Source organism: Thunnus albacares, chromosome 2 (assembly GCF_914725855.1).
Source record: "Thunnus albacares chromosome 2, fThuAlb1.1, whole genome shotgun sequence".
Taxonomy (NCBI): domain Eukaryota; kingdom Metazoa; phylum Chordata; class Actinopteri; order Scombriformes; family Scombridae; genus Thunnus; species Thunnus albacares.
In genome coordinates, this window is record NC_058107.1 from 30,026,805 (window position 1) to 30,040,028 (window position 13,224).

At 39.1% G+C, this 13,224-nt stretch overlaps 1 protein-coding gene across 1 annotated transcript; it reads right to left on the reverse strand.

The window, feature by feature from the left end:
* Window positions 1-83: 83 nt before the first annotated feature.
* On the reverse strand, window positions 84-12,785 carry LOC122969982 (UDP-glucuronosyltransferase 2C1-like). Its single transcript, XM_044336058.1, has 7 exons — window positions 12,062-12,785; window positions 4,742-5,368; window positions 4,426-4,574; window positions 4,215-4,346; window positions 3,031-3,118; window positions 2,356-2,575; window positions 84-369 (listed from the first exon to the last, which is right to left on the reverse strand). The coding sequence occupies exons 1-7, from the start codon at window positions 12,783-12,785 to the stop codon at window positions 84-86; spliced, it is 2,226 nt and encodes a 741-aa protein (XP_044191993.1).
* Between the last annotated feature and the right edge of the window lie 439 nt (window positions 12,786-13,224).

The following is a 13,224-nucleotide window of genomic DNA, read 5'->3' on the forward strand; positions in this document are numbered from 1 at the left end:
ATGATAAGACGATATCAACTTCATTTGACTAACTCAGACACCTGAAGCCTCATATACGCTTGATAAGATATGAAATCAGACTGTTACTCAGCCTTTCTCTTTGTCTTTCCCTTTCTGCCACAGCATCTCCGGAAGCAAAACTTGCAGGTCTTGATGAAGAGGAATATGAGGAGCAGAACAATGGCGAGGAGGAAGGCCAGGACATCCAGGCTGTGGTACTGGTACCAGGTGAGCTCGTGTGCCTGGACTCTCAAGTGCTTGGCACCTTTGTTTCTCATGGTGAACTCGACCCAAAATATCGCCTCGTCCCGAGGACTCATCGGCCTGTCATGGTGGATGCTGGACAGCCGCATGGCATTTTCCTTGTACCTATGAATATTTATTTATTTACCAAGAATGGGGATAGAAAGGAAAAAAGGTTGACTTTGTTAGGCTCATATATTTAAATCTCTAAGAGGAAAGCTGCTATGTGAGGAGAAAAGTTCCTCAAGTGGTTTTCTTATTTCTTTGTGGCCTTGAAACTCCGGTGGTAATCAAAGTCTGATATACTGTATTAGCCTCTGGCTCCTTTATAGCATGTCATAATTCTTACCTCTTTATTACTAATGTGAACTCTCTAAAAAGGCAAAATTACAAAGGAGATCATCTCTCAATGCCTAAAACAGGCTTAAATGGTAGGTTCACAATTTTTAACATGTTTTTTCTTGCTGTAATCATTCTTCCCGTTCATATTGGCTATTGAAGATACCTTCATAGTGTGCTTTCAAAGGTTGAAGCTGATATGAGGCATCTGCCGCCCATATTAGTCAAATCAAGTTAATGTATTTCAGAGTTGCTGTCTTTTTAGTACTTAAGTCCCTTTTGTTGTTACTATCCACTGCATCTGAACAGAAAAACACTGTCCGCTGAGATGATAAGACGATATCAACTTCATTTGACTAACTCAGACACCTGAAGCCTCATATACGCTTCAGATAAAGTTTTAAATACAGTGCTGCTTGAAAGCTTGTGAACCCGAAATATGACCTAAAATGTGATCAGATATTTACTAAAACTAGATAAAGTGAACCCAATTAAACAAATGAGACAAAAAAATAAACTTTTTCATGTATTTATTGAGGAAAATTATTCAATGTTACATATTTGTGTGAGGCAAAAGTATGTGAACCTTTGCATTCAGTAACTGGTATGACTCCCTTTTGCAGCACTAACTTCAACCAAACGTTTCCGGTAACTGTTTATCAGCCTTGCACATCAGCTTGGAGGAATTTTAGCCCATTCCTCCTCAGAATAGTCTCAACTCTGGGATTTTGGTGGGTTTCTTTGCATGAACTGCCTGCTTCAGGTTCTTCCACAGCATTTCTATAGGATTAAGATCAGGACTTTGACTCGTCCGTTCCAAAACATTATCTTTCTTCTGCTGTAACCATTCTTTGGTAGAACAACTTGTGTGTTTAGGGTCATTGTCTTACTGCATGACCCACTTTCTGTTGAGCTTCAGTTCAAAGCTGGATACCGTGACATTTTCCTGTAGAATTTGCTGGTAAAACTCAGAACTCATAGCTCCTTCAATGATTGCAAGCTGGTTCAGAGGCAGCAAAGCAGCCCAAATCATGATACTACCACCACCATGTTTCATAGATGGGATAAGGTTCTTATGCTGGAATGCAGTGTTTGCTCATTGCCAAACATAATGCTTCTCATTCAAGCCGAACAGTTTGAACAGAACATTTTTCCAGTCACCTTTTGGCTTATCCATGTCGTCTTGAGCGAACCGTAGACAGCAGCAATGTTCTTTTTGGAGAGAAGTGGCTTTTTTCCTTGCAACTCTGCCATGCACACATTAATGTTCAATGTACTCCTGATAGTGGACTCATGACCATTTACTGTAGCCACTGCACGAGAGGCGTTTAGTTTCCTAGACTTTACCCTGGAAACACCTGACTCTAATTTCCTCTTCAAATAAATTGATAATCCCAGAGGTTCACATACTTTTGTCACGCATAAATATATAACATTGGATCATTTTCCTCAATAAATAAACTAACAAGTGTAAGGTTTTTGTCTCATTTGTTTAACTGATGTCTCTTTATCTAGTTTTAGGACTTGAATGGAAAACTGATCACATTTTAGGTCATTTATGCAGAAATAGAGCAAATTTTAAAGGGTTCACAAACTTTCAAGCAGCTCTGTACATTTTTACTCATAAGGACTGGATTTTGTCCCCCATCACTTACATTGAAAGCGCATTTGGAGATCTTCTAATGGTCAGTATGAACAGGAGGAATGATTACAGCGAGTTTTAATGTTCATATGGGCTCCTGACTGTTGTTTTAAGACAGTAAGACAACTTACGATTTATCATTGATGACAGTGTTGATTGCATCTCTAAGATCTTCACTCTTCATAAAGTTCAGGTCCACAGTAATTGCAGCGCCTTTAGCCGTCATATGCACCAGGTTGTCGGGCTGGTCAGTGAACAAGGGGATTCCCACCATAGGAACACCGTGGTAGATGGCCTCATAAATCCCATTTGTGCCACCATGAGTGATGAACGCTCTGGTCTTTGGGTGACCTGATCAAAAAACATGAAACATGCAAACAAACTAACTTTTGTGAATTAAGAGAGGCTGTCATAGTGCACCTTATCAGTTGTGTACGATATCTCACCTAAAATAAGTGTTAGCAGAGGCTTGTGACTGAAAGCTTGCCAGATCAGATCCCAGACTGTGTTGGGAAAAACTGGACAGAAAACAATAGTAAACACTAGCCACTCACTCAGAACCTTCTGCTGAAGTCAGTCTGCTTGCTCAGTTAACTTTCCCTGGATAAATAACAGTTCAAAAAATGCATTTAATGAATTCATAGTGATCAAAATTTCCCTGCTTGTGAGTCTCTTGGGGATTTTGTACTGTCAGACAAAGTAATCTAAAAGATCCTGTGTGATGGATACCCTCTTTCAGTTAAAAGCAAGTCTGAGGGATCACTGTTAAAGGCCTGTTTGGTAGCTTTTGCAAAAGCTTTACTTACCCAGCAGGTCATTCTGAGGGATCCAGTCGTATACTCTGGTGTTGGCACCCAAAGTCTCTGGTTTTTCTCGACTGTATCTCCAAAGCACCTATAAACAATTATAAAACACTTTGTGTATCATCATTTAGTCCAATTCAATCGCCAGCCAGCCATCTACTTATCATGTTATCTTATTTATTCCTCCCTCCCTGTGAGGGCAGTTGTATGCAGCAGCTCAACAACCACATCAACAAATACACACTCAGTGGATAGAAAAGAAAGAAAAATGTTCATCATGAAGATAAAAAGTCTATGAATGTTTTGATTATAATTTGACTGTATAGCTGTAAATTTAATAATAAATGCTAAAAAAGTAAGAATTTTATTTTTATATTAAAACTTAAAAAAGGTCTATCTTTAGTGCTTTTGGTTTTAGGCAAAAAATATAAAATCTAACCAATAATCATTACTTATTTTTGAAAACCCCAACTCTACTCATCCCATCAAATCTAAATAGGTATCATTTCTTTTTTACATGGTCTATTATGTCCTGTTCCAGTAACTTGATTTTACCAGATGAAATGCAATTTTATGACTTAAAAAAACATTCTAGTTGTTTGCATGTTGTTGTTAATTAACTGCAAATCTTTTTTTTTCATAAGCTTCAGGGAAGTGTTGGTTTCAGTTGGTGCCATTGTGGTATGAAAATATATTTTAGACCTGAAACTTGCATTAGATGGGTAATCCGTCACAGTGAACAATTCATGTCAAGTAAACAGTCAAAAAGTATTGAATCTACAAACTATGTTGTTGGAAAATCAAATGAGTTTGTATAGCTAACAGTCCTTTCTTGCTATTGCATTGCCATATAAAGGCAGTGTGACACAAAACCACCCAAATGTTTACTATGATGGATTGTCTGTTTTGAGCAAGTTTCAAGTCTTCTACAAATTGATTTTCATGTTGTACCAAAATAAACTTGAGATCCATGGCAGCCTAAAGATAGAAAATCTTAAAACTCATTGTGTGCTGTGAGAATTGGCAAAAAAGTACGAGTAATCTGCTGATAATTAGCTAAAATGTACAAATTCACTTGTTTGAGCTATTCACAATCTCTGCAACAGAATATGCTCATAGCCATAAAACTGTGTTTTCGGGGTCATTCAAGTTAATTCCAGTTGGCACTTAAAAGATTGTACTCTGACCTTCTGTGGGAGCTGAGCAAGGGCCGAGGCGATCATGTTTCCTTTCTCAGAGGTGATGTTCTTGATCATGGACCCCAAAGTGAAGACCACAATACCATCATCTCCAGAACTCTGCACAAACTCTTCCAGATCCTGTAAGAAGAGAAGTATCATCCCAGTGCAAACAAAATATAAAAAATGATAAGGCCTATAACAGGGGAGTTAGTGCTACCTCTGGTAAGGGTTTAGCCGGTCTGCAGTGGATCCCACCAACAAATTTGAAGTTAGGGAGGAAAGGACGAGGAAATTCAAAATCCCAGTAGGTTCGAATCAACCAGATATCTGCTCTACCCATCATCTCGCAGGCGTTTGTGGGCATCCCTGTCACAATGTAAAAGCAAAGTATTACCAGTACTGTAGATGAGACTGCTGATTTTCAAATTTGATTTACTTTAAACATCAAATTGTTTCCAAAAGTGTTTGATATAAAAGAATAACAGTTAATAGAAACATAGATCATCAACGGTCCATGTAGCTTAGTTACTCACCCTTGATCTCTGTGTAATATTTATCTACTTCTTGCAAAACAAATTTACTCATCAGTATGTCATGTAAGGCATAGAGGAGAAAGTTCCACACTCTCTCAGCGAAGTCCATCTTGTCGGTCAGTTTGCTCATAGCGCCAGGGACAAATGAAGGTGGAGCAGGTAGCTGACCGCACTGCCTCTCACAGTAATTGGCGAGGGAAAAGCGTAGGGAGAAGACCAGGGGGATCCCCAAAATCTCTGCTACCAAGTCACTCCCGGGGTAGATTGGGTCGGCCAGGAGAAGGTCGTAGTTTCCCTCCTTCAGCTTCTTCATGATGACGTCTGATTTCAGCACGCCATCCAGATACTGCAAAGAATACTGCACGTAGACTTTCATCAGCTCCATGAATTTGAGGTAAATCTGCAAGTAGCTCATATAATCCATCTCATACATGGAGAAATTAAAGAACTCTTCAAGGAACTCCTCAATGGCCTCCATTGAGACTGAGACGTTAAAGGGTTCATAGCGGAAGCGGGAAGGCTCACTGGTGTTCATGTATATAGACGTGCTTGGGACCAGGACGGTCACCTGGTGTCCCCTGTCGATCAGCGCCTCCAGCACTGGCTTCATGTTAATCCAGTGGCTGCCTTCAGTGTACCACACCAAAATGTTCCCTCCATTTGTGCACAGTGCCACAAAAAGTACCAGCAGGACACAGAAGGAGAGACGCTGCCCCAGCCTCATGGTAGCTGTGTGTAAGGGGAAAGTCTGCCGTGGTCTGATCCATTTCAAAAGGCGTTCCCAGAAAAACAATTATTAACTAATCAAAGCTGAACTCTGGCATGTCTGTATGTGCTGTATGATATATTAGATAACGGACTTACCCCAAGCAGGTGATTAGATGTAAAAGGTAATGGCTGTAAAGTTAACATGCAGGATAAAAAAAGAATAATGTCCAACCTGTACTAGAAATCCACAAAGAAAATCCCTTGATGTTAAAACTAAGACTTCAAAACACAGGATTGTAGTCGGTGGCTGCGGAGAGACGGAGTAAAATAACTCAAATGGATAATGGGCTTTTACACACTTGTGTAATCTAAGGAAGTTGTAACTACATGTGAGTGCCTGTGTAAGAATTTCCCTACACACCACTGAGGAGTGTCAGTGAACACACACACATCTGTGGACTGTTAGAGTGCAAATATAAGTTTATTATACTTCCAGGATTATTTGTGTGTTGAGATAGTCTGTCAGGATTCAGATTGCAAAAAAGTTTACAAAAGTGGAAGAATCCTTCAGTTGTTTTTAACCACTGTAGCAGCATGGCTCAAGGGTATGGAAGATTTAAAATGCCTACATTAAAACAAATCGATCGATAAAGTACACATTACAACACACTGTTATTTATGCGTATGTATGTATGTATGTATGTGTATATATATATATATATATATATATATATATATATATATAATTTCATGTTTACTGTGTCATCATTAAATGAAGAACATGTTAAAAGGGCAATTATTTAACTTCTTGTTTTGAACAGCTGAATGACTTTTCTATGCCACATTAAAATCAAATCACTGAACGCAGAAAACAAAGTGACAAGGTATATTGCATTTCAGTGTTGTCCAGCAGAGAGCACCATAGCACACTTTGGAAAATTTATGTCACAAATAAAAAGCAATTCATTCAGCTGTTAAAGACAAAAAGCCAAATAATTATCCTTTTAATATATGCATACATGAAAAATGATTAATTAATAATTACTTTATTTTATGGTTTGTTTTATTCTTAATTAGGCATTTAAAATCTTAAATACATACAAGGGATCCCCTTGATAAGTTTACATTAACCAATAAACGTCCAGCTTTTAATGATGTGTAGACATCAGGTGCAATTATGCAAATAGTGAGTGAGCACCTGCATGTGATTGCACTAATTACTGACAATACATCAAGGAGGAAACAAGAGAAATGTTCACTTATATAAGGAAAGCAAATACATGGTATTTGTCTGTGTAGAGTTTAACTGTGTTTGCTTTTACTTCAAGCTGAAGTAGAAGCTGACTGACCCTGAGTTAATGATGACAAAACAAGAAAACAAAATCTTTGCTCTTCTAGCAAACAGATATCAAGTGCAAACAAAACTGGACTTTTAAGAAAATATACTGTAGATTCTTTTAAAAGAATATCTTGTTTTGTCATTTTTTGTGGTGGCAAATAGTGAAACAAGGAAGTCCCAGGTCATATTCAAATCTGGGACATCAGGTTACATGATGTGCTTTGGACCAACAGTTTTTTTTTATTGACATTGATAAGATATGAAATCAGACTGTTACTCAGCCTTTCTCTTTGTCTTTCCCTTTCTGCCACAGCATCTCCGGAAGCAAAACTTGCAGGTCTTGATGAAGAGGAATATGAGGAGCAGAACAATGGCGAGGAGGAAGGCCAGGACATCCAGGCTGTGGTACTGGTACCAGGTGAGCTCGTGTGCCTGGACTCTCAAGTGCTTGGCACCTTTGTTTCTCATGGTGAACTCGATCCAGAATACCGCCTCGTCCAGAGGACTCATCGGCCTGTCATGGTGGATGCTGGACAGCCGCATGGCATTTTCCTTGTACCTATGAATATTTATTTATTTACCAAGAATGGGGATAGAAAGGAAAAAAGGTTGACTTTGTTAGGCTCATATATTTAAATCTCTAAGAGGAAAGCTGCTATGTGAGGAGAAAAGTTCCTCAAGTGGTTTTCTTATTTCTTTGTGACCTTGAAACTCCGGTGGTAATCAAAGTCTGATATACTGTATTAGCCTCTGGCTCCTTTATAGCATGTCATAATTCTTACCTCTTTATTACTAATGTGAACTCTCTAAAAAGGCAAAATTACAAAGGAGATCATCTCTCAATGCCTAAAACAGGCTTAAAGGATAGGTTCACAATTTTAACATGTTTTTTCTTGCTGTAATCATTCTTCCTGTTCATATTGGCTATTGAAGATACCTTCATAGTGTGCTTTCAAAGGTTGAAGCTGATATGAGGCATCTGCTGCCCATATTAGTTAAATCAAGTTAATGTATTTCAGAGTTGCTGTCTTTTTAGTACTTAAGTCCCTTTTGTTGTTACTATCCACTGCATCTGAACAGAAAAACACTGTCCGCTGAGATGATAAGACGATATCAACTTCATTTGACTAACTCAGACACCTGAAGCCTTATATACGCTTCAGATAAACTTTTAAATACAGTGCTGCTTGAAAGCTTGTGAACCCGAAATATGACCTAAAATGTGATCAGATATTTACTAAAACTAGATAAAGTGAACCCAATTAAACAAATGAGACAAAAAAATAAACTTTTTCATGTATTTATTGAGGAAAATTATCCAATGTTACATATTTGTGTGAGGCAAAAGTATGTGAACCTTTGCGTTCAGTAAGTGGTATGACTCCCTTTTGCAGCACTAACTTCAACCAAACGTTTCCGGTAACTGTTTATCAGCCTTGCACATCAGCTTGGAGGAATTTTAGCCCATTCCTCCTCAGAATAGTCTCAACTCTGGGATTTTGGTGGGCTTCTTTGCATGAACTGCCTGCTTCAGGTTCTTCCACAGCATTTCTATAGGATTAAGATCAGGACTTTGACTCGTCTGTTCCAAAACCTTATCTTTCATCTGCTGTAACCATTCTTTGGTAGAACAACTTGTGTGTTTAGGGTCATTGTCTTACTGCATGACCCACTTTCTGTTGAGCTTCAGTTCAAAGCTGGATACTGTGACATTTTTCTGTAGAATTTGCTGGTAAAACTCAGAACTCATAGCTCCTTCAATGATTGCAAGCTGGTTCAGAGGCAGCAAAGCAGCCCAAATCATGATACTACCACCACCATGTTTCATAGATGGGATAAGGTTCTTATGCTGGAATGCAGTGTTTGCTCATTGCCAAACATAATGCTTCTCATTCAAGCCGAACAGTTTGAACAGAACATTTTTCCAGTCACCTTTTGGCTTATCCATGTGGTCTTGAGCGAACCGTAGACAGCAGCAATGTTCTTTTTGGAGAGAAGTGGCTTTTTTCCTTGCAACTCTGCCATGCACACCATTAATGTTCAATGTACTCCTGATAGTGGACTCATGACCATTTACTGTAGCCACTGCACGAGAGGCGTTTAGTTTCCTAGACTTTACCCTGGGGTCCCTTGAGGCCTCCTGGAGTATTACACACCTACTCTTGGTGTGATCTTTGTTGTTTGACCACTCCTGGGAAGGGTAACAATGGTGTTGGACGTCTTCAATTTGTACATGATCTGCCTGACAGTTGACTGGTGGAGTCCAAACTCTTTAGACATGGTTTTGTAACCCTTTTCAACTTGGTGAGCATCAACAACTCTTCTTCTAAGGTCCTCAGAAATATCCTTTGTTTGAGCCATGACACTTCCACAAACCTGTGTTGTGAAGCTCAAACTGACCCAGATTTCTCTTCTTTAAATAAGGCAGGGCCTCCCAGACTCACACTTGATTATCATCCCATTGATTGAAACACCTGACTCTAATTTCCCCTTCAAATAAATTGATAATCCTAGAGGTTCACATACTTTTGTCACGCATAAATATATAACATTGGATCATTTTCCTCAATAAATAAACTAACAAATGTAAGGTTTTTGTCTCATTTGTTTAACTGATGTCTCTTTATCTAGTTTTAGGACTTGAATGGAAAACTGATCACATTTTAGGTCATTTATGCAGAAATAGAGCAAATTTTAAAGGGTTCACAAACTTTCAAGCAGCTCTGTACATTTTTACTCATAAGGACTGGATTTTGTCCCCCATCACTTACATTGAAAGCGCATTTGGAGATCTTCTAATGGTCAATATGAACAGGAGGAATGATTACAGCGAGTTTTAATGTTCATATGGGCTCCTGACTGTTGTTTTAAGACAGTAAGACAACTTACGATTTATCGTTGATGACAGTGTTGATTGCATCTCTAAGATCTTCACTCTTCATAAAGTTCAGGTCCACAGTAATTGCAGCGCCTTTAGCCGTCATATGCACCAGGTTGTCGGGCTGGTCAGCGAACAAGGGGATTCCCACCATAGGAACACCGTGGTAGATGGCCTCATAAATCCCATTTGTGCCACCATGAGTGATGAACACTCTGGTCTTTGGGTGACCTGATCAAAAAACATGAAACATGCAAACAAACTAACTTTTGTGAATCAAGAGAGGCTGTCATAGTGCACCTTATCAGTTCTGTACGATATCTCGCCTAAAATAAGTGTTGGCAGAGGCTTGTGACTGAAAGCTTGCCAGATCAGATCCCAGACTGTGTTGGGAAAAACTGGACAGAAAACAATAGTAAACACTAGCCACTCACTCAGAAACTTCTGCTGAAGTCAGTCTGCTTGCTCAGTTAACTTTCCCTGGATAAATAACAGTTCAAAAAATGCATTTAATGAATTCATAGTGATCAAAATTTCCCTGCTTGTGAGTCTCTTGGGGATTTTGTACTGTCAGACAAAGTAATCTAAAAGATCCTGTGTGATGGATACCCTCTTTCAGTTAAAAGCAAGTCTGAAGGATCACTGTTAAAGGCCTGTTTGGTAGCTTTTGCAAAAGCTTTACTTACCCAGCAGGTCATTCTGAGGGATCCAGTCGTATAGTCTGGTGTTGGCACCCAAAGTCTCTGGTTTTTCTCCACTGTATCTCCACAGCACCTATAAACAATTATAAAACACTTTGTGTATCATCATTTAGTCCAATTCAATTGCCAGCCAGCCATCTACTTATCATGTTATCTTATCTATTCCTCCCTCCCTGTGAGGGCAGTTGTATGCAGCAGCTCAACAACCACATCAACAAATACACACTCAGTGGATAGAAAAGAAAGAAAAATGTTCATCATGAAGATAAAAAGTCTATGAATGTTTTGATATAATTTGATTGTATAGCTGTAAATTTAATAATAAATGCTAAAAAAGTAAGAATTTTATTTTTATATTAAAACTTAAAAAAGGTCTATCTTTAGTGCTTTTGGTTTTAGGCAAAAATATTAAATCTAACCAATAATCATTACTTATTTTTGAAAACCCCAACTCTACTCATCCCATCAAATCTAAATGGGTATCATTTCTTTTTTACATGGTCTATTATGTCCTGTTCCAGTAACTTGATTTTACCAGATGAAATGCAATTTTATGACTTAAAAAAACATTCTAGTTGTTTGCATGTTGTTGTTAATTAACTGCAAATCTTTTTTTTTCATAAGCTTCAGGGAAGTGTTGGTTTCAGTTGGTGCCATTGTGGTATGAAAATATATTTTAGACCTGAAACTTGCATTAGATGGGTAATCCGTCACAGTGAACAATTCATGTCAAGTAAACAGTCAAAAAGTATTGAATCTACAAACTATGTTGTTGGAAAATCAAATGAGTTTGTATAGCTAACAGTCCTTTCTTGCTATTGCATTGCCATATAAAGGCAGTGTGACACAAAACCACCCAAATGTTTACTATGATGGATTGTCTGTTTTGAGCAAGTTTCAAGTCTTCTACAAATTGATTTTCATGTTGTACCAAAATAAACTTGAGATCCATGGCAGCCTAAAGATAGAAAATCTTAAAACTCATTGTGTGCTGTGAGAATTGGCAAAAAAGTACGAGTAATCTGCTGATAATTAGCTAAAATGTACAAATTCACTTGTTTGAGCTATTCACAATCTCTGCAACAGAATATGCTCATAGCCATAAAACTGCGTTTTCAGGGTCATTCAAGTTAATTCCAGTTGGCACTTAAAAGATTGTACTCTGACCTTCTGTGGGAGCTGAGCAAGGGCCGAGGCGATCATGTTTCCTTTCTCAGAGGTGATGTTCTTGACCATGGACCCCAAAGTGAAGACCACAATACCATCATCTCCAGAACTCTGCACAAACTCTTCCATATCCTGTAAGAACAGAAGTATCATCCCAGTGCAAACAAAATATAAAAAATGATAAGGCCTATAACAGGGGAGTTAGTGCTACCTCTGGTAAGGGTTTAGCCGGTCTGCAGTGGATCCCACCAACAAATTTGAAGTTAGGGAGGAAAGGACGAGGAAATTCAAAATCCCAGTAGGTTCGAATCAACCAGATATCTGCTCTACCCATCATCTCACAGGCGTTTGTGGGCATCCCTGTCACAATGTAAAAGCAAAGTATTACCAGTACTGTAGATGAGACTGCTGATTTTCAAATTTGATTTACTTTAAACATCAAATTGTTTCCAAAAGTGTTTGATATAAAAGAATAACAGTTAATAGGAACATAGATCATCAACGGTCCATGTAGCTTAGTTACTCACCCTTGATCTCTGTGTAATATTTATCTACTTCTTGCAAAACAAATTTACTCATCAGTATGTCATGTAAGGCATAGAAGAGAAAGTTCCACACTCTCTCAGCGAAGTCCATCTTATCGGTCAGTTTGCTCATAGCGCCAGGGACAAATGAAGGTGGAGCAGGTAGCTGACCGCACTGCCTCTCACAGTAATTGGCGAGGGAAAAGCGTAGGGAGAAGACCAGGGGGATCCCCAAAATCTCTGCTACCAAGTCACTCCCGGGGTAGATTGGGTCGGCCAGGAGAAGGTCGTAGTTTCCCTCCTTCAGCTTCTTCATGATGACGTCTGATTTCAGCACGCCATCCAGATACTGCAAAGAATACTGCAGGTCGACCTTCATCAGCTCCATGAATTTGAGGTAAATCTGCAAGTAGCTCATATAATCCATCTCATACATGGAGAAATTAAGGAACTCTTCAAGGAACTCCTCCATGGCCTCCATTGAGACTGAGACGTTAAAGGGTTCATAGCGGAAGCGGGAAGGCTCACTGGTGTTCATGTATATAGACGTGCTTGGGACCAGGACGGTCACCTGGTGTCCCCTGTCGATCAGCGCCTCCAGCACTGGCTTCATGTTAATCCAGTGGCTGCCTTCAGTGTACCACACCAAAATGTTCCCTCCATTTGTGCACCGTGTCACAAAAAGTACCAGCAGGACACAGAAGGAGAGATGCTGCTCCAGCCTCATGGTAGCTGTGTGTAAGGGGAAAGTCTGCCGTGGTCTGATCCTTTTCAAAAGGCGTTCCCAGAAAAACAATTATTAACTAAACAAAGCTGAACTCTGGCATGTCTGTATGTGCTTTATGATATATTAGATAACGGACTTACCCCAAGCAGGTGATTAGATGTCAAAGGTAATGGCTGTAAAGTTAACATGCAGGATAAAAAAAGAATAATGTCCAACCTGTACTAGAAATCCACAAACAGAAAATCCCTTGATGTTAAAACTAAGACTTCAAAACACAGGATTGTAGTCGGTGGCTGCGGAGAGACGGAGTAAAATAACTCAAATGGATAATGGGCTTTTACACACTTGTGTAATCTAAGGAAGTTGTAACTACATGTGAGTGCCTGTGTAAGAATTTCCCTACACACCACTGAGGAGTGTCAGTGAACACACACACATC